Below are 21,789 nucleotides of genomic sequence, written 5' to 3' on the forward strand. Positions count from 1 at the left end.
GAACGTCCAGCCCACAGGCTGTATAAGGCCCATGAAATCATTTCGTCTGGCCCTGCCAAGGCATTAGGAGTGAGTTAATTAAATGTTTGATCACATACAGCAGGCTAATTTTTAAGGTGATAAGCTTGTATGGCCCGCAAATGATGTTATAATTACCTAAATGGCACCTGGTAGAAAAAAAGGTTCCCCACCTCTGGTCTATACGGTCTAGAAAATCTATCAGATAAACCACAGCAAGAGATCCTAGACTTCTTGCCCTCATTTCCCCAAAGTCCCTTCTTCCTGCCAATGCCTCAGAGATCACTCATAAACTGACATTTTTATGCATCTTTCCTTCTGCCGCTACCCTACACACAAAAATTCTTATTTCAAAGGTCAGTTCACACACACTCTCTAAGAAGGGCATTAACAGGCCATACTCAGTTACGTACTACCCACCAAGTCTTCATCCCGTCTGAGGTGGAGCTCCTGTACATGGATGTTGTCACACAGCTACTACGAACCATTGCATACTTTCCCAGATCTTAGAACATATTCCTGCCAGAAAGATCTTTCAAATAATCAACAGGGTTGGGGATGGGGGCAGACTGGGAGAGGTCAATGAGGGGAAAAGGAGACATATGTAAGACTTTCAACAACCAAGATTAAATAAATAAAATAATCAACAGGGATTATTTTGTTAATTGAGACAATTAACAAAACAAAATACGCATTCAAATGAGACATGTATCAAACCTATTTAGAAATAATTAAAATTACAGATTAGGTTTTCTTTCACTGATCAAAAATTATGGTAATGCCTTTGTGTTGCTCATTTCCTGGTTCACTTTGGTGTGTTTATTCAAACATGGTGGCGTCAGATCACGGGGAGTATCTTATTTTCATTTTCTGTACGCGCACTGACAGCTAAACACAAAAATTCACCAGAGAAATTAGTGTGAATGCTGTGATATGCCTCTGGATTTGTCTGGACTAGGGTAAAGCAGTCAAGCTTTTGCTGTACTGCACCGCTGAGTCATTGACCAGAGGTCGCCAGGGGACAGAAACTGCTCAGCACTTACAACTGCAAGTTGCATGGGGCAAAGAGACTCCAGTAGCATGAAGGCCGCCACCCTAGAGAACCACAGCTAATTAGAAAAGAAAGCACACCGAAGGTAAGGCTAGGGTGCCCAGTAAAAGGGATTTTCCCTGTGGTGGTTGATAACTTGCTCAGAAGCCTCTTTTTTCCTCAATCGGAATATTATTGCATAAGCCATCAGCCACACGTGTTGACTTACGTCCTGGAAGAAAATGCGATGATGACCTCGCAAGTCTCTCATTGTCTGTGGATAAAGTTACTGCATTCAAAACCCACTTTTCTAAGCCAAGAAACCTACTTTAGTACAGTTCTTTGTGTACTTTATGGGCAAATATTATTGTCTAAAACAGAACTAAATATGTTAATAGATGTAATATATTTTAGTATTCTTTAAAATAAGAGGAAACAGAATTTTTTCAACTTTTTATTGTCCTTAAAATGATGGTTCACATTGTTTCACAAGCATGGAAAGCAAATACAATGACCATTTAGATAGAAAATGCATCATCCAAGAATATCATTCTTTAACCAGTGGGGCACAGCCACTGCCGATGAGAATGTTATTGTATGATATAACCATATATCCTTCTATAATTTTATATGCAACTGAGACATTATGCTAAAAATATCAAGGATGAAGCCTATCAAATTCTGAGATTATAGATATACTATAAAATAAGCGTATTTAGAGATGGGTATGCTAAGGGATGAAGGCTAATGCCAAGGTCAGCAGCCAAAACACAAAAGCTCGGCCTTTTCTGACTCTGGAATACTTGACAAGTGGTTTCAAACTTTTCCACTTGTCCGGCATGAGCATAACCTGTATGGCAAGCCATAGCTCCTACTTGCTTCTTAGCAATGCTCTAGGGCTAAATCAGATAAAAATTTATGTGCTATGCTTTGAGCTCCATTGAGGAAAGGCACTGAATAAACTTCAGGATAATTTATGAATCCTGAGCTTGCATTAATCATGTCCAAATCTATCTCATAAAAGGAAAAAAAATGGAAATAAGAAGCCATTGCTGTGTGGTTGGTGAAAAGCTCAAGAAACTTTGGGCAATGGTGGTAAGCCCAAACAATACCATTTTATATACATGAAATCCTTGACTAATCCAGATTTTCATTAAAAAAACCTAACTCCTTCCAATGCCCAGAAATAGTTCACTGGCAGAACATCTGGTATATGAATCAGAGAAGTGTGTTATGGCAGTCCTAGTCTGAGATCCAATATCTAATTTCCTTTTAATTTACCATAATTATTTTTTATAAAACTTTATGGCTTTCCTTCAGTGAATGTGCTTAGTGAGGATTGCCAAAATACTGCCTTCTCTTCAGAATCACATTTTAGGCCAGCTTCTCCCAACTTGTTTTCTTCCCTTCCAATGCATTTTACCTTCACCCCTTAACCTCTGTCGACTTCTTTTAGCAACCTGTATTGAATAGAAGGGACAACCAGAGTGTAATCTGAAAACTTAAACACAAGCGAGTATTTAGAAATACAATCCTACTAGTACATTGTTCTAGCTAGTAGTCATGACTTGGTACTAATGCTTTGGTTTCGTTTTATTTTAATAATGGCCATCCTTTCTACAACTTTCAGTGTAACTGAGTTATATCAAGTAGAGTTAACGAGAACAAGGCAGGCTCATATTTAGAAACTATGAGGCTCCCAAGTGGTCACCAATCAGCTTTTCTAAACCAACAAGTGACCGAACAATTCCCACTTTCAAAGTCAAAATTATGTGCTTTCATCAAACACTGCCTCTGCTTTGCAGGAATGTGTTTATTTGGAGTTTAAAAAGACAAATGTCGAAGGAAAATGCTTTTCCCTAAAAGCATAACAACCCTCAGCTGATTTTAAATGTCCAAGAACAGGAATAAAACAAGGAGTATGTTGTTCTGTCTAAAACACATCAGAATGACTCTTCTAGAGAACAGGGACATATGTTTCCATCACCCCTAACCTACGAGTGCTTGCTTTTAAAATTACAAACTAATGTCGTAGTAAGCCATAGTTAAGAGGCGGAAAAGGTAGCTGCCCTTCAGAAGTTTATCCATTCGGAGAGGAGGAAGTCAAGGGGAAAATCACTCTCCTCTGACTAACACAGTATAATTATTTTCCTCATGATGGTGCCCCTGCATTTTTCTCCCTTTAGAAGTTCCCATGGTTACAAAAGGACATGCCACACACTCACATATATTTTTTAAAAGGATGACAAATCACAAGGCTGCAAAATGGCCTCCTATAGTCGGTCTGAATTTGTCATTTTGCTTTAGAGATTTTCCCATTGGCCCAAATAATCCAGAATCACATATACAATGAATAAATGTAAAAAGAGGGATGGCTATTTTAAGAAACCGGAAATGCATTTCCGGTTTCTTAAAATAGCCATCCCTCTTTTTACATTTGAAGGCCATTATGATTTTATCCTGTACACACACACACACACACACACACACACACACACACTTGAAGGCCATTATGATTTTATCCTGTACACACACACACACACACACACACACACACTGATAAGAGAGAGTTCACTTGAAAGGATAAAGTTCTGAAGATCAAAACGGTACGGCTCTTCCTTACAGACTCTTTAGAAGAAGACTTGAAGCATAAAAATGTTTATTTGAACTATGCAAAGAATTTTACATTTAATCAATAGATTCGAAAATGACTTCAATCAAGAAATGTTTCAAAAAGGTTTTTTAAGTGAGAGCTAACATTAACTGAGCCCAAACGGAAGGGTACTTCGCGCCCTCCTCAGTGTAGTGTTTGGCCCTTTGCGCTAAAATGGAATGAAAGCTATCTGTTCCCGATGGGAAATTCAAACAGCACTGATTTGGTGCCTACTAGTTTTAGAAACAGGAGGATGTACATAGAGGAGGATAACAAGACAAACAGCAATTGGACTAAAGAAAAGTGTCTGACAGACAGACATAATCACTGAGGTTTGAGCAGACTGCATCAAATTTTGGAGATTTCATCTCCTAGTGTCCCTGTTACGTAAGAGTTTTGACTTCCTCTGGGACTTAAGGATGTATCCTTTTTCCCTACTTGATAAACTCAAGTCCTTTACCAAGTAGCCTTTCTCCCAGCCTTGTTCATGCCGACTTGAACAGGGCAATCGGCTACATCGGATACAAGCTGTGAGGCCATTTTCATCCCAATAGATTCCAAAGCTAAATCAAGAATGTCATCAAAAATTATAATATGAAGATAAAACATATTTATAAGGTAACTACCTAAGATTTAATAAATGCTGGGTAATGACAATACATAAAATCTAGTAACGCATTACACAGAGCAGGAAAACCTCCCAGATATCCAAGAACATGTCATCATTTAGGGTTAAAAGTTTAAAAGACAGAATTTTTTTTCTGGATACATTCTACTTAGGCCCCTGCAAAGCTGTAGACTACAATGCTATGTACCACTTAGCTGTGGCTGACACACTGAAATGGACAATTGCAACAGTTCAGCAGATAGCATTTTAACAAAAGTATCCTAGAGATTTTTGTTGGTTTGGTTCTCTGAAGAAACATGCTTGGTTCACTTCTTGTATTCCATTTTTTAAAGCCTTACAACTTTGAAAATGTACTGTCTAGATCCAAGCAATACCCAAATAATGAAGATGCATGAAAAATAAAGGTCCTCAGGGGAATATAGGCCTAACGTAATAGGACGTGCATGCTCAGTGCAGCCTCTGCTGGCGCTGTACAGCTCTCTCAGGATGGCGTACACCAGCAGTCCAGCTACCAGAGTCGGCAGGAATTCGTGCCTCTATTCATCGTGGAATTGGATGGACAGTTAAAAGCTTTCTGGAATTCTTCAAAGTTGCTAATAGCACCATTGACCCTAAAAAAAAGATATTTAATGTCATTTAATTCTTATATATCAACAGGCTCTAATTAAAAGTGTAGCAGCATATTGTTAGAAGGGACGTTGCAGTATCTTGATCTCTGTATAGGGCAGATAACTGAAGCCCCAAATGTTTAAGTGAACTTCCAAAAAAATTTAGCAGAGCTGAGGCTAGAACCAGCACCTCCTCAATACCAGGCAAACAATCCTGTTCATCTTCCAAATATTTTCAAATCCCTATAAACTGTAGGATTTACAGTTACAATATAATGAGTATAAGATTGTATAATCCTAAACTTTTACAAATGCCTATAAACTGTAGAATTTATCGACACTTAGCTTCAGTATTTTTTTATCTTTGGGGGGAAGGTATAAATGATATAAAGCGTACATGTCTTAAATGTAAAATGTGTACAACATACTCATGTTACTATCACTCAGACCAAAACATGAGATATTTCTAGCACCTAGACAGCTCCCTAGTGTGCCCTACCAGTATCACCTCCAAGGATAGCGACTAGTCTGACTTCTATAGCCATAGATTAGTTTTACCTGTTTTTGAAATTCATATGAATGGAACCACACAGTAGGCACTCTTTTGTCACTGACTTCTTTTATTCAATATTTATGTCCGTAAGATTCAACCATGTTGTTGCTATCTTTAAAGAACCCGTTCATTCTACACAAAAACTTTCTCTAAATTCCTATTATGTTTGAAGGTTCATATGTATCTAGAATCTGTTTCATATAACAACAAACCAATGAATGGTATCTAAGAGTTATTAGTGAGTATTTTTACTGGCATTAACTTTGAAATCTGGGGTTCTTGAAAGTTCCCCCAACTGCAATAAAGGCTGCAGATTCCTACTTAGCACCCTGGTTGTAACTGCCTTGTGGAAGTGGTATTTCCATTGTGTGATTTACACCGTACTCAAAATATACACTTATTGCAAATATCACTGATAAGCCAGCAGAAAACTCCCTCTTCGTTTACTTCTGACTCAAGTGCATGTTCAAAGGGCTGACTTGAAGATTCAGCATTCTCAGTCACTGACCATTTCTTCCCTAATGACTTCTTTACCTATGAGCATCTGAATGAACATAATGGCCAATATCCAAAAAGCATCCCCATAATCTCCTGTGTTTTAGCTGAGGTGTGTAGGTAGGGATGGATATTTCATGGTGTGATTCATCCTGTGTAAGTGTTAAAGATAGAATTTAGTTGCTAATTAGTGAGTATGTTCTGCAAAATTATCGGCTAAAATCCAACATTATAGGCAACTAGTTAGTAAAAGGACATTCCTTTCTAAGAACTTATCTGTTGAGTAATTAATCTACCGCATTTGTCAGAGGGCGCACATTTTAGTCCATTAGAGAATGTCAGCATTCTTGACAGTTTAGGCTAGTGGGGGAGAATTTCTAACACAGTGATTAGATTGTATGCTATTGGGTAATTTATAGTCAATTTCTGAAGCATGTTTAAGGCAAGGTTTTAGGAATAACATTTTAAAATATAGGAGAAATTTTAGATGATTTTCTTGCAATATGCTAGTGGACTCATTTAAACATTAAATATAAAAACATACAGATATAATGTTCTAAGCAAAGAATGAATATAGTTAAGGTTTCCTATATTTCCCATTATAATTTTTGTCCCCTACTATAGAAAATTTCCCTCAAACTATGCTAGACAGCCAGCACAGGCTAAGTAATATTAACCTTAATTTTATTTTTACTTAATATTTTATACATTTGGCAATTAAATAAGATTGTTACTCATAATCCTTTTCCCTTCATATGTAAGCAAATGTTTCAAAATAAAATTCAAACTAAAAGCCAAAATACAGAGCTTTTGACTCTAAATGTGAATTATAATAGTTTAATATGACCATATATCCTCCTTTGTGCTCAGAGCTATTCAGAAAATGGGCACTCGTTTATGTTTGCTGGTCGGCTGCATAAAGAATCAGATGCATTAAATAGTATACTCTATAACACAAAATAAACCAGAGCTCTCAGTGTTTTAAGGCACAGTAAGATCACATCCTGTCTAAGAAGAGTCTTTTGGGGCCCAACCAGTTTCTATTTGGCCAGTATTTTTGCCCGTAAAATGGAGATATCACAATTCACAATACAGGCTTTGGTTCCAATCACCTATTTGGTAAAGCACTGAGGTGGCTGCACAGGGGAGGAGGGGAGATGCACATTAAAAACTAGTGTTAAAAAAAATTTTTTTAAAAACTAGTGTCACCCATTTTCCCTTTTACCTAAACTCCGGAGGGCTGTGAGCACCAATCTGGACTTGTTCTCGGGCAGCTTCCGGTCTGTAGGAATTGCACCTGACCTAGAAGAGAAACGCGTACTGGTAATTACATTTCCATTCCAATTACACATTTTCTACTGCTTTAGCTGCTCCAAATTATACTGAAGAGTAATTTTAGACTCAATGGATGACAGTTTTAGTAAATCAGATAAAACCTTAATCTGTAGTAACATCTATTATTCTAATCCCCGGAGTAGGATTTATCATTGTAAATAATTCTACAATTTGAGTAAATTAGGAAGGTTTCCAGACAAATGCTATAAATCAAGAGAACACTATATATGCCCAGGAATCAACCAATGTATTCACTCAACTAATATCATGCTTGGAATAGCCCTTATTAAATGTAACCATATTTGATTCAATAAAATGAATCAACCACCATTATTGAGCATAGTCATGAGAAGTCAGGTTTTTGCCTTCCCTACCTTAGTCCAACCCTTTGATAAGAGGACACTTTTCCATCTCCTTTGAAGTTAGGCATGGCTATATCACTTGCTCTGACCAATGAACTATGAGAAGTGATATATGTCACTTCCTAGAGAAGATTTAAAAACTGGCAGAAGTTTTAAGAGCCTTCAGAATAATTTAAGATGCTACACTAAGAACCAGGGCACATTTCCTCATATTTCTTTCCTACTCCTGTGGTGACCATGGAAGCACATGTCAAGATAGAGACTCTAAAACCCAGGTCCTTGAGTAATAACTATGAGCAGAGGCCCATTAATGACCAATGTTGGACACAGATCATGAACAAGAAATAAACTTCCCTTGTTTAGTTTGTCCCTGTACCATAACCTACTTAATCCTGACTTGAAGCATGTCTTGAAGCATGATATAGTCTTGAAGTATGAAAAGAACTAGGACACATGAATATGACTGGGGGTGATTAAAGTGGAAGAGAAAAGGGAAGCAAAGACATATTTGAGAAAAAATAAAAAGAGCAAGACACTCAGCGTGGCTGGACTGTGGTGCCTAATGGGCGGCAATGGGAGACCAGGGGTGATGGTGATGGTGCCAGGTTTCTGAAATTCTGACCAATATCCTAAAGTGTTTAAACTATACCGAAGCATAATTATGAGCAGTAAATGATAAAATCATATTTTAGAAAGATGTATCTGTCAGGGGAATATAGAAGGAAATTAGAAACTAGTTAGAAGATTATTTATATATGGGCCCAGGAACGTTCCCAATGAATATCCACGAAATGAGTAGAAATGGGAATGGAAAGAAGTAGAAAGATAAAAAGATCTGAAGGGAGAAATTGGCAGGTCACAGGAACTATGGGGATATAGGAAGCAGGAAAGACGATATGATGCTATCACATTTCATAAAGATAAACCATCAGTCTCTGTGGTTCTAAAGTTAACTTTGAAGATGTTTTTTCTAATATGATTCCTTAATTTCCTCAGAAACTAGCTATTGTGAAGTTGTTTCTGGCACTCCATATTTCTTATATTCTTATACTAGAGGCCAAGTGCACAAATGTTGTGCATGGGGGCGGTCCCTCAGCCCAGCCTGTGCCCTCTTGCAGTCTGGGAACCCTTGGGGGATGTCCTTCTGCCAGCTTAGGCCCACTCAGCAGGCGGACCTCCCCAGAGGGGCCTTAGCACTGCCAAGGCAGCTGCACTCACCAGTCATAAGCTCAGCTTCTGCATTGAGCATCTGTCCCCTGGTGGTCCTGTGCATCATAGTGACCAGTCATTCTGCCGCTTGGTAGATTTGCATATTAGCCTTTTATTATATAGGATTATTGTACAGTATTGTCTTTGCTTCCTACATCATTTAAGAGAGTGCTAAAAACACATTATGGTTGTTACAATTTTCCTAGAACCTTCTTAGGAGGGAAAATAACTTTGCTCCCTATAAGCAGACATATTTCAACACGCAAAATATTTAAAATCTCCTCACTCTGTCAGTAGGAAAAGCTTCAAGATAATTTTCTCATTAGTGATATAAAGTGGTTTTCCATGTTTCCTAAATCTCTTTAGTTTAAAAAAATCAGATATGGTTTGGAATTTTATTTGAGGACATTTCAAAAGTATGACTGTTAATGTTGCTATCAGTTTACTTCATTCATCTACAAGGAGCGGTTGTGAACTAGAATGTAACTAAGATGGACCTTAAGTTAGTAAGTATGAACCTGAATAAGAACTGATGGACCTTGTAATTTAGAGTAGGGACCAGCAAATTTTTTCTGTAAAGGGAGAGATAGTAAATATTTTAGGTTTTTCTGACCAATAAGATCTCTTTCAACTACTCAACTCTGCTGTTGTAGCATAAAGCCAGGCATGGACAATATGTAAAAGAAAGTGCATGGCTGTTTTCCAATAAAATGGCACTTATAAAAATAGACAGCAGGCCATATTTGGGTCCTAGTTTGCTAATCCCAGCTCTATAATGTTCTGGCTATGTGTGTATGTGCTTATTTTAGATATATGACCCAGTACTGACCTATAACAAAGACTCCTTCATTGAACTGTATTTGTCTTATACTTATCAAGTGTCTTCAATATACCCAGGATCTTTGCTGGGTGCTATGGTGATACATAAGAAATGTAAGGATCCAGAAAATTAACTGTGAAGTTAAACTAGAAGTCTTCAATATTTTGAGAACATTTAAATATTCAACTACATGGTACTGAAGTAAGTATAACAGAATTGGATATTTACAAAAATGAGAACTGGAGTTCTTGTGGAAGTGTAGGGATGGTGTGGTGGAGGTGAAACTTGACATGGATCCTGAAGGATAAATATGGGATTCAATAATCTGAGGGGGAGGAGTAGACAGAGGGTGACATTATAGAAAGAAAATCAAAATCAAAGCCAAAGAGACAGTAGTGAGCATGGCATCATGGGGTGGAAGTAAGGCCACCTTCCTAGCAAAAGATGAGTCTTATGGAGCTGTGGGCATTAAGAGCTGCTGGGGAGAGTTGGGTAAGACTGAGGAGAACTTTTTAGAAAGGTAACTGAAAGTGTTTGGCCTCAATGCATTCGGACTTGGGAGCCACTGTAGTTCTTCAGCTGGTCAGTAATGAAATGAAAGTGGTATTTCAGTGGTATGTAAGATAGACAGTGTTGGAAAGATGCCAAAGTCTGGGAAATGTGCCATAATGCTGATGGAATAATCCAGAGTAGAAAAGATGAAGGCCTAGCCTATAGATGACAAAATAGGGTAATGGGGAGAAAGAGAAGCTGAATCTGAAGAGCAGGTAAAAGAAAGAAACATCTAACTTTGGAGGCGTATGTCATAAAAACAAGGATAGGTAAATCAAATAAGACCTAAGAATCCAGATTTTTCTAAGCAGGAAGACCCAAAGACTGGGGGTATGTTAAAAGAAATGGGAAGACTAAAAAGAAAAGTCATTTTGTTCATGATTACACTTTTGCTGATATTGGGTCAGTAAATGATAATTTACTGAGAGCTGTCATGTCCAGCTTTTAGAAATAAAAGACCCCAGACAGGTGAGAGTCATTTAACCAGAGTTAACTGAAGGAGACATGGGAATGTATGAATTTACTGAGAGAGAATACTAAGACTTAGGAACCAAAGGTTGCACTGATGAAAACTCTTATCTAGTGTTGAGCATATAGATACACATTTGCCCACTTGAGGCCATGTGTCAGAACCTTCCACAATTCATCTCTGAGTTTTTGAACATGAGGCCTACACATTTGTGACATAAACCACTAAAATAGTTAATAGCAATGAATTAGCACTTGCTTCGTTAGCCAAAGACTGGAACTCAGAATTGTGCCTTTAGTGCATTTCTATTTCTGCTCGGAGAGCCTATTAAACTCACAAAAGAGTTACATGACTCTTCTTGACTTTATTGTTGTTTTAAGCTCTAACAGTCATCAGATATTCATTTGACAGTTGAGAACACCAATGAATGAGTCATTAGAAATGGTTATTAATAGTATTAAATAGTAACATTGATAAGTCAGGCTATATTACACAAATACCAAGTGAGTTACCATAGTAACCCTTGATTTTAAAAAAAGCCAATAAACTTTGATTTAATCAATTAATTGTGTCTCATAGTTGGGGGACTGGGTGAAAAAGGTGAAGGGATTAAGAAAGTACAAATTGGTAGTCCAAAAATAGTTCCAGGGATATAAAGTACAGCATAGGGAAGCCTATATAATGAAAGTGTAGTATGCAAATTGTCCCCTCGAGCGAGAGTTCAAAGGAAAGGAGGGGGGGGGGATCAGGGCAGCGGCTATGGTGGCAGGAGAGTAGGAGAAGGGAAGGAGTACCCAGCTGGCAGCCGACAGCAGCTAGGGACCCTACCAGTGCATGCATTTCATGCACTGGGCCTCTAGTATAGTGAATAATATTGTAGTAACTATATGTGGTCGAGGTGGGTACTGGAAATATCATGGACAAGGTTTTATCTAGTATGTGATTATCTAACTAATATGCTGTACACCTGAAACTAACACAAAATAATACTGAATGTAAAAAATGCATCCAATTAAAATATAATCAGCTAAAACTTTATGTCTCATAGAACACTTAAAAAATGAAATTTGCCCAGCTGGCATGGCTCAGTGGTTGAGTGTGAACCTATGAATCAGGAGATCACAGTTCGATTCCCAGTCAGGGCACGTGCCCAGGTTGCAGGCTAGATACCCAGTGTGAGGCATGCAGGAGGCAGCCGATCAATGATGCTCTCTCGTCATTGATGTTTCTATCTCTCTCTTCCTCTCCCTTCACCTCTGAAATCAATAAAAGTATTTTTTAATGAAATTTACCCTGAAAACAAGCAGCAAGATAAAATTTCAGCTAAAATCAAAGTTATGCTATTAAATTTTTGTTCCAAACTTTTGATCAAGGAAGCAAGCCAAAGTCCCATATTTCATCTTTGATGCCCCTTGCTGGTTCTACTCACATGAGCATAACTCAGGAAGAAGAGCTGGTTATTGGTGAATGTGATACCTGGTAGCAGAGGCTCCTCAACTCCCTGCCTCTTGTCATTTATCCATTTCCTATAAGCCTGGTGAGAGAAACAAAATGAATGATCCTCTACAATGATGGCTTTTCTCTTCCCATTCAGTGCAGAGATAGTAAATATAGCCTCTACCATGTGCAAATTGTATTTTGTCAAGGTTTCCTTTAAGAAAACAAACCTGGAAATGCAAATCAATGTTGTATGGCTTAACAGTGAGGCAGGTTCACCTGCAAAAGACCTTACATTCAATAAATAGCAAAGCAGTAGGGCCAAAGTGCTCAATAACTACCCCTCCTGGGGGAAAATGTTCTTTCTCTTCCTACCAGGGAACAAACAAATCAAGCACAATGACAAAGCCAATGGAAATAGATTTTGGGGTCAACATACTGCCAATTTGGAAAACAATAATCTTCAATAACCATCATCTTGTAGAAATAAAATATGTTTTAATTATAATAGAGGAAGGATTTAATCTTGGAATAACACCCTGGTCTTTACATTGAATGGATTTAGCTTTATGAAAATCTTTCCATATCACCCTTATGTTTCTTGTTTAACCACAAATCAGTGGATGATGAAAGCATTATTACGGATTCTTACCTGGCCCACTATATGAGAACCACTAGCCTCCGGTCAAAATATGTAAGTTTGATATTTTAAGAGAAAATTATAAGGAAGGAAAACTCATATGAACCTAGCCCCCAGGAGATTTCTGTAGCCTGATTTGATACTATTTTACATATATATATATATATATATATATATATATATATATATATATATATATATATCTTATTATGTATCTGAAAACTATCTTTTAAGTACATGATTCTTAATAATAAATATTATTGTTTAGGAAGTAACTTTACACCCTAAAAAGAAATGTAGCTCTATTCATATAATAGAGTATAACACAGTCAATGGGGCAATATATTTCTACTTACAGAAATTCACAGAATTTACAGAAATCTAACTCCTCAAGAACATGACTATGCTGTAAATTGAGATGTACCCATACAGTGTTTTAAAGCTTAATTTTAAAAATCACAGCAAATGTTGCAGTACATACCCTAAAAGCTTCCCGCAGACCTCCATTATCGGCAATATTTTCTCCCAGGGTCCTCTTCCCTTTTACCTAAGAAAAAGAAAAAAGAGTGCTTCACAGCCAACTATCATTCAGCAAGAGGCATAAATAGGATAGCAATAAAAAGTGCCATATTTTAAAAAGAAAATTACATTCAATAAGTCAGAAGTAGTCATAATATATTTTGAGATAGAAAACTAACCCCAGCAAGGTGCTCCTGAATATAATAATTTCTATTTTATTATGCAACACATTTCTTTCTCACTAACCTCTTTATTCTCACCCATTTAACCAACTCCAATAAAATGTTTAAAAAAAATATTCTCAATGACTCTAGTCTAAATGGAGAAAAATAAAAATGTCAATAGACAGATTATCTGATTAACTCACATAATGTGAGTATTCTTTTCAGTGTGTTCATGTTTCCAAAAACTTACCATCACATAGGAACAAGAGTTTCAGACCAACCATCACCAGTTTACCTTCACCCATTTCCAAGAAAAATTAAAAGGAGAGTCGTTTTCATGGGGAACAAAGGTCAAGGCTTGCAATATGTATGATAACTAGCCGAGCACGGTGAAGAACTTTTTCTAAACATTTGAAGATTGCTCCTTAAACCCTTTTATAGTCCATGACAAAGAACAATCTAAACCAATACAGCCCATGAGCCAAGGAATGTAGGCAGCCTGTAAAAGCTAGAATAGGCAAGGAAACAGATTCTTCCCTAGAGCAGTTAGAAAATAAAGCAGTCCTAATGAGACCTGAGTCAGACATACAGAACTGTATAATGATAAAGTTGTGTAATTTCAAGTCACAAAGTTTGTGGTGATTTGCTATAGTAGCAAAAGGAAACAATACACCCTGTTCTAATCCTTCAAGCCATTGATCCTATCCACTCTTTATTTTCATGCTTGCCCAATCACCCAAGTACCAGGCAATACAAATAAATGAAAATATTTGTATTTGACTACATCAAACTAAAAGTCTTCAGATAACATTGATCTCTATAATCACCCAGGACCTTCCCAGCTTCAGTCTCAAAAAGTTACCACCCCAGCTTTACATATTATCTTTCACCACAAACAAAAATTAACTAAAAAATGGGTTAAAGACTTAAACACCTAAAACCATAAAACTCCTAGAAGAAAACAGACAGTGAGAGCCCTTAACAGTGCTCTTTTTTTAAAATCTGACACCAAAAGCAAAAGCAAAAATGAACAAGTGTGACTACATCAAACTAAAATGCTTCTGCACAGCAAAGGAAACATCAACAAAATTAAAAGGAAACCTACTAAAGGAGAGAAAATAATTGTACTAGTAAATCGTGTATCAGATAAAGGGATAATATATAAAATATACAAAGAACTCATACAACTCAATAGCCAAAAAACAATTTAATTTTTAAAAATGGACAGAGGATCTGAATAGACATTTTTCCAAAGAAGACATATAGATTGCCAATAGGTACATGAAAAGATACTGAAATCATTAATCATGAGAAAAATCGAAATCAAAACCACAATAGCTACTATTAAAAAGACAAGAAATAACAAGTGTTGGAAAGGTGTATAGAAGAAGGAACCCCTGTATACTTTAGGTAGGAATGTAATTAATGAAACTACTATGGAAAATGGTATGAAAGCTCCTCCAAAAAATTAAAAATAGAATTACCATATGATCTACTAATTCCACTTCTGGGAACGTATCCAAAGAAAATTAAAATCCTAATTCAAAAAGATACATACACCCCCATATTCACTGCAGTAGAAACAATCTAAATGACCATTGATGATAGATGCATGAATAAATAAGATTTGAAACACACACACACACACACACACACACACACACACAATATGGAATACCACTCAGCCACAAAAAATAATAAAATCTTGACATATAAGACAACATGGATGGACAATAGGGTGTATTATGCTACATGAAATAAGTCAGACTTAATTAAGTCAGACAGAGAAAGATAAATACCATATGATCTCACTTACATGTGGAATTAAAAAAAAATGAAACTGAATTCATAAAGAAAACAGAGTGATAGTTGTCAGAGTCAGAGGGTGGGGGTAAGGGAAATGAGTGAACTTGTTTTTGTTTTGTTTTCAGTTTAAATAAACTGAATTAAAGCTAATTTTTGTTAGTCCTCACCCGAGAATATTCTTCCATCGTTTTTTAGAGAAAGTGGAAGGGAGGAAGAGACAGAGAGAAAGAAACATCAATGTGAGAGACACATCAATTGGTTGCTTCCTTCACACTCCGACTGATGTTGGGGATCAAGCCTGCAACTGGGGTACATGCCCTTGACAGGAATCAAACCCGCCATCCTTCAGTCAGGGCCAAGGCTCTATCCACTGAGCCAAACCAATCAGAGCTGAATTAAAATTTTTTAAGAGAATAAAATAAATAAGGCTACTGATTCTCTCAGCAGAGCTTCCTTGACACTACTGCTATTCTTCCAGGTGAAGAAATAGTTTAGCTGGGCTCTTGATAATTTTGACTACTGGTTAGGGTGGGATCATACCTTAGACATTTTTCATGGAAATATCTGAGCAAGAATTGTTGGAAAACTACATCATTTTATCTAGTCATTGCAAGAGGTGGACAGCTTATTTATAAGGTTGCTGTTCTTTGTTTCAGTATAAAAAAAAAGCAGAGGGGAATCAGAGAAATACAAATTAAAACTACAACAAGACATTGCCTCACACCTGTCAGAACGGCTACTATCAACAAACATGTGTAGAAGAGGACGAGGAGAAAAAGGGAACCCTCATGCACAGTTGGGGGAGTGTAGATTGGTGCAGCCACTGTTGAAAGCAGTATGAAGTTTCCTCAAAAAATTAAAAATGGAACGGCCTTAGGACCCAGATATTCCACTCTGGGAATACATCCAAAGAAGCCCAAAACACTAATTTGGAAGAAAATATGCACCCCTATGTTCAATGCAGCATTATTTACAATAGCTAAATTCTGAAAGCAGCCCAAGTGTCCATCGGTAGATGAGTGGATAAAAGAGTTATGGTACATTTATACAATGGATTACTATGCAGCTATTTAAAAAAGTAAGAAAATCTTACCATTTGCGACAGCATGAGTGGATCTGGAGAATATTATACTAAGTGAATTAAACCAGTCAGAGAAAGACAAGTACCATATGATTTCACTTATATGTGGAATATAATGAACAAAATCAACTAACAAAACAGCAACAGACTCATAGATAAAGAACAGACTCACAGCTCTCAGAGGGGAGGTGGAAGGGGGGTGGGTGAGAAAGGTGAAGGGATTAAGCTAAGAAAAAAAGGACTCATGAACACAAGCAACAGTAGGTGGTTGCCAAAGAGAAGGGTAGGGGAGATAGATGGTAAAGAGGGAGTTAAATGGTAATGGAAGGAGACACCCCTTGGGGTGGTAGACACACAATACAACAAACAGATTATGCATTACAGAATTGTATACCTGAAACAAGCATAATTTTATTAACCATTGTCACCTCGATAAACTAAATTTTTTAAAAATGTTATGGGTGACTAGCTATCCTGTTCAGGACTAAAAGTTAGAATTTGTCCCTTGCCATCCTGTGGCAACCAATGGCTATAAAGTAAACCCATGCTTCTTTCAGTCAACACCTAAAATCCCTCGTACTGCTAGATACTTGGGTTTTAACTACTCTCCAAAACGCAGCACATCTTGATACGATCTTGAACTGGAAAAATAAAAGAATTTGTATTCCTAAAAATTCCCCTGGGGAGAATGAAGCTGTTGGCCTGGGAACCACACTTTGAGCACCAATGGTCTAGACCACATGTGTCAAACACAAGGCCCGCGGGCCAAATCCAGCCCGCCAGGCCTTGCAATGTGGCCCGCACCGCGCTGTCATCACTGCACTCTGCTGTCAGTTTATGACATTGTCAGTTTATGACGTTTCAGTAAACCATTCGGCCCGCCATTTAGGCTGGATTTTAGATTTTGGCCCCTTCTCTGATTGAGTTCGACACCCCTAGTCTAGACTCTAAAGCAAGCTAACAACCAAGGAGAAAAAATCCATAATATGCCCCCTTCACCACTGTCATACTCACATTTAAGCCAGCTTTCTTCCAGTAATAGTTGCTATACTGGTTAACCATGCACTTTGTTTTTTCCTTAAACTTTTCTTCGGAGTCGAGAGACCACCAAGGATCCAGGTTTCCATTTTTATCATATTTTCTACCTAGCAAAAAGGAAAGTCAGAACATATTTGTATTATTTATGGAAACTAATTTCTTCATCTTCCCTATCCCTCATTTCAACAGGTCTTGAAAAAGAAGTCCCAAGCAACAGAGACTACTCCTGGGAGCTGCTCCCACCTTCCCTCCAGTGTTACGGGTTCATTGTAAAAGAGGAAAAAGGACAAAGAGGTTTGAGGAGGTTCTTTCCTTCGAAGCAACAAAGAGCATTTTAATAAGATTCATCAGCTTATGGCATGCGCCATTCTTAACCAATCTTGGATTCTCTGTTGTCACCTAATACGACCCAAAATCTTCTCTGCATTATGAAATGATGGCTTCATTCAGAAAGGCCATGGAGGGAGTCAGAATAAACATACCAGTGAAATTCCAAATGATCCATAGGGACAGCCCTGATGAGTCATTCACACCCTGTGACCGCAGCCCCTGACTCAACCCTATAGGAACGTGTTTCCTCCCAGTTGCCGGGAACTGAGAGACACTAAAACCTGTGTTATGAATCATTCCACAGCCATCTGTGTGGATGGAAGGCCCATCTGTCCTGCTATGACAGGAAGGTTGCTCTAAAAAGAGAACTTGGAACAAGAATGGAAACCTCCAAAACATAATGGGAAATGTTTTGTTTTTTTTCTTCTACAGGCTCACTCTTCACTTTCTAAAACCCTTAAAAAAAGGTTTGGGTGTATCTGAACTATCTTCTGTACTCACTCAAGATTACTATTGGTTTACTTTAGTTGTTGTTGTTGTTGTTGCTAATCCTCATCCCAGGATACTTTTTCCATTGATTCTTTTAGAGAGAGTGGGAGGGGGCAAAGAGAGAGAGAAACATCAATGTGAGAGACACATTGATTGGTTGCCTCCCACACGCACCCCAACTGGTACTAGGGCATTGAGCCTGCAACCGAGGTATGTGCCTTTGATCAGAATCAAACCCATGACCCTACGTTCTGCAGGTTAATGTTCTAACCACTGAACAACCCGGCTAGGGTTAGTTTAAATTTGATTATGCAGAGAACTCTTTGTTGGGCATAAAAGAAAGCTCCCTAAGCAAGGGTGTTAATTTCTCCAGCTGATGTGGCTCAATGGTTGAGCATCGGCCTATGAACCAGGAGGTCACATTTTGATTCCTGGTCAGGGCACATGCCTGGTTGCAGGCTCCATCCCCAGTAGGGGTTGTGCAGGAGGCAGCTGATCAATGATGCTCTCTCATCATCGATGTGTCTATCTCTCTCTCCCTCTTCCTTCTTCTCTGAAATCAATTAAAAATATATATTTTTAAAAATATGTTAATTGGAATAATCTGAAGCTCTTCAATGAGGCTAGATGCCACTACCATCCTCTCTGGAAGAGTATGGAGTCACCGTCCTCCAACCACTAACCAACCAATTATAAAACAGATACGGGGCATGTCCTTATATGTACAATGTCCTGTTCTAAGTGCTGATTACAGAGTGAAATTGCCATCATTAGATTTTGTCCTTTGAGGGACAATTCTGAAGCCATCTAGAAGATTCTGAGGAAGAATTTTACTTAAATTTCCTAGGAATAAAGACCCAAAACCAAGAGAACAGTACTGGCTTTTGTTTCTTAGATTATCCTCTCAGATAAACCAAGCATGCAAAGCCAGAAAGTACTGCTCTGGGTATTCAGGTGACTACAAGGCAGCTAGATTTTAACAGGGAGGAAAGACCAGGACAGCACAAAGCCTATGTGGCTAAGTAAGGACTAATGGGAATACAGGAAGAATTGTCCAGGAGAAGAACCAAAGGGTCTTTGGCCCTGGGTAGGCACCCAGGAAAGGATGTCGGAGATATCACAGACATGAAAGAGGTCCCTCTATTAAATAGTGCCTTGCGCCAGCCGGGTTCTCTAGTCTACACGGAAATCTTTGTGTGGATGTGGATGTGATCATAATTTGCTGCTAATTCATAACTTCTGGAGATTTCATAAGGCTTCCCAATAATACTCCAAACTTAAAGGAGAAAGAAGTGTTGTTTAAAAATGGTTAACTCTCAAGGAGTGATCATTTCTTTAGTTTATGCCATATTCTGCTCTTTTCTTTTGCTTAAATGTCTTCAGGATACATAGCATATTCTATATTATGCATTATTAGGGAAGCATAGCCTTTTTAAAATTCTAAATATATGCTAGCATAGAGAAAAACAGAGATTGAGCATTGCATAATCCTTGAAACAGTACAAAGGAACCAGTCAGCCAAGCTCCAGATTCCTAACTCTCTGAGTCTTCATTTGGCAGCATGTATAATCATCCTCCGAGCAGAGCTCACACCTCCAGGAAGAGCATCTCAAGATGGTGAATAAAGAAATGACAAAGGGAAGAAGCTATAAAGAAATTCCTATAATTATTGTGGCAGCTACAGCAATTGTAATCTAAATGCACAACTAACTTCACTGAAATGACAAAGTCATTTTTTTCATCATTCTAGCCCAATGCAATGGGAACAATTATTTATTTATTTATTGCAAGCTATCACTGCAAGACACGGGGAAAAGTTTTCAATCAGTAATCATACTATATTGGATAATTGTCAATCTATGATGATGCCATTATGCAAAAATAATAGCAACAATTAACATCCCATAGTCAACATTATCATAAAAGCAGCAGCTTATACAATGAACCAGTACTTACCATTATTATCAAATCCATGTGTAAATTCGTGTCCAACAATTACTCCTATCGCACCATAACTCAGAGATCTACAACATAAATATATAATTTGGAGAAAATTACAAGCATGAATCTAAGAACATAATCCTTTTTTTTTTCAATGAAAAGAAAAGATAATTTGTTTTTTAGTACCCATGATAATAATCACAAAATTATTTTAAAAAATCTAAATGTGCCCTTCTCATTAAAATGGTCAAAGAAAATATAAATTCTAACATTCTCATTATGACCATATATGGGCCTTATTTTTCCTATGCTATGAAATTAGGGGTATGAAAGAAATGGTTTCTAAAGTCCCTTCCAGCCCTAAGATTTTTATTATTCTATATCAGCTTTAGCTGTAGTTTATATTTATAAACACCCAAAGCAGTAGCAGGGTTTGAAAAGATCCTGTCAGTCAACGTATCATTTATTTTTTATCTGAGAACCTGTTGAAAAAATCACTACAGACTTAGAAGTTAAATTGTTTTTCAAATGTAGTCATAAAAAAGGAATAGAGCAGAGATTAAAAGGGATCAGCCTGCTGTCATCAAGGTAGTCACGTTTCTCTGCTTTTGTGACAGACACGCTCACGACTGAATGACAAAGACTGTGAAGCCTTAACCAGATTTGGAAAAGTCATTTTATCGTTTCTCTTCACCTCTGAAGATGCGTGTGGTAGATTACCTACAAGGGCGACCACTGACAATTCCACCCAGCCTGGTTGCATTGCCACCTCCTTCCATCAAGAGGCAACCACTTCCTTTCCCTTACATCTGGACAGGCCTCCGTATTTGCTATGCTCAACAGAAGGCACAGAAGGGGCTGGATGTGGCTTCTGGACGTAGGCTTTGACAGGCCTTAATGCTTGAAAGTGTCCTGCTTGGAAGTCAACTTCCATGTAAAGAAGGTAGACTAATCAGCTGGACGCAAAGAGGCCAAGTGAAGCAAGCAAGAGACACCAAAAGTTTTCAGACTTCTAAAGGAAGAGACGTGGCTGGGCCCCAGCCTTTCAAGCCAGCCCAACTGGGTGGGACAGCAGACACGTGACTAAAGTCATCTTAGGTCCCCTGGTCCCAGGCAAGTTGCCAGCCAACAAACACCACACAGAACAGAGACAAGCGTCTCAGCTGAATCTTGCCTGAACTGTTGCTTCATGTGCCAGTGATAGTTGTTCAGTGGTGCTTTGTTACATGGCAATATAACTGAAATAAGCATGTTAATGACATATGAAGTAATCAATAAGGGGGCTTCCACTCATGTGTGTCTGGGATCTTCTCTCTCAGCTTTAAGTTCTATGAAGGTCAAACCCTTATCTATTGATTGCTGCTAAATTCTCTGTACCTAGCACACAGTAAGAAAGTAACAACAGATTAACGTTACCGTTTCATGCAAGTGGCAGATTGATCTGTACCTTATTTTAGTTATTTAACGTATGGATAAGGATTACAAACAACTTAAAATCCTTGTGATGAGGATACTTCCTGAGATTTGCAATGATGCTAAAAATACCAGGATTTCACAGTTGCTTCCTGACATGCAACATCAAAGTAGCCCGGCAAACAGACAGGACCAGTAA

General features: G+C 37.9%; 1 protein-coding gene across 1 annotated transcript in view; it reads right to left on the reverse strand.

Moving 5' to 3' along the window:
• Positions 1–1,512: 1,512 nt before the first annotated feature.
• The window catches only part of PHEX (phosphate regulating endopeptidase X-linked), a 196,474-nt gene continuing 176,197 nt past the window's right edge, over positions 1,513–21,789 (reverse strand). Inside the window, exons 17-23 of the mRNA XM_084869560.1 lie at positions 20,193–20,260; positions 17,394–17,524; positions 13,291–13,356; positions 12,162–12,266; positions 7,211–7,287; positions 3,549–4,940; positions 1,513–3,457 (exon numbers count right to left, since the gene is read on the reverse strand). Coding sequence (XP_084725686.1) covers positions 4,838–4,940; positions 7,211–7,287; positions 12,162–12,266; positions 13,291–13,356; positions 17,394–17,524; positions 20,193–20,260 — 550 coding nt within the window. The 3' untranslated portion in view covers positions 1,513–3,457; positions 3,549–4,837. The remainder of the gene's footprint in view (positions 3,458–3,548; positions 4,941–7,210; positions 7,288–12,161; positions 12,267–13,290; positions 13,357–17,393; positions 17,525–20,192; positions 20,261–21,789) is intronic.

The sequence above is a fragment of the Pipistrellus hanaki genome, assembly GCF_964339955.1.
Source record: "Pipistrellus hanaki genome assembly, chromosome: X".
NCBI lineage: Eukaryota > Metazoa > Chordata > Mammalia > Chiroptera > Vespertilionidae > Pipistrellus > Pipistrellus hanaki.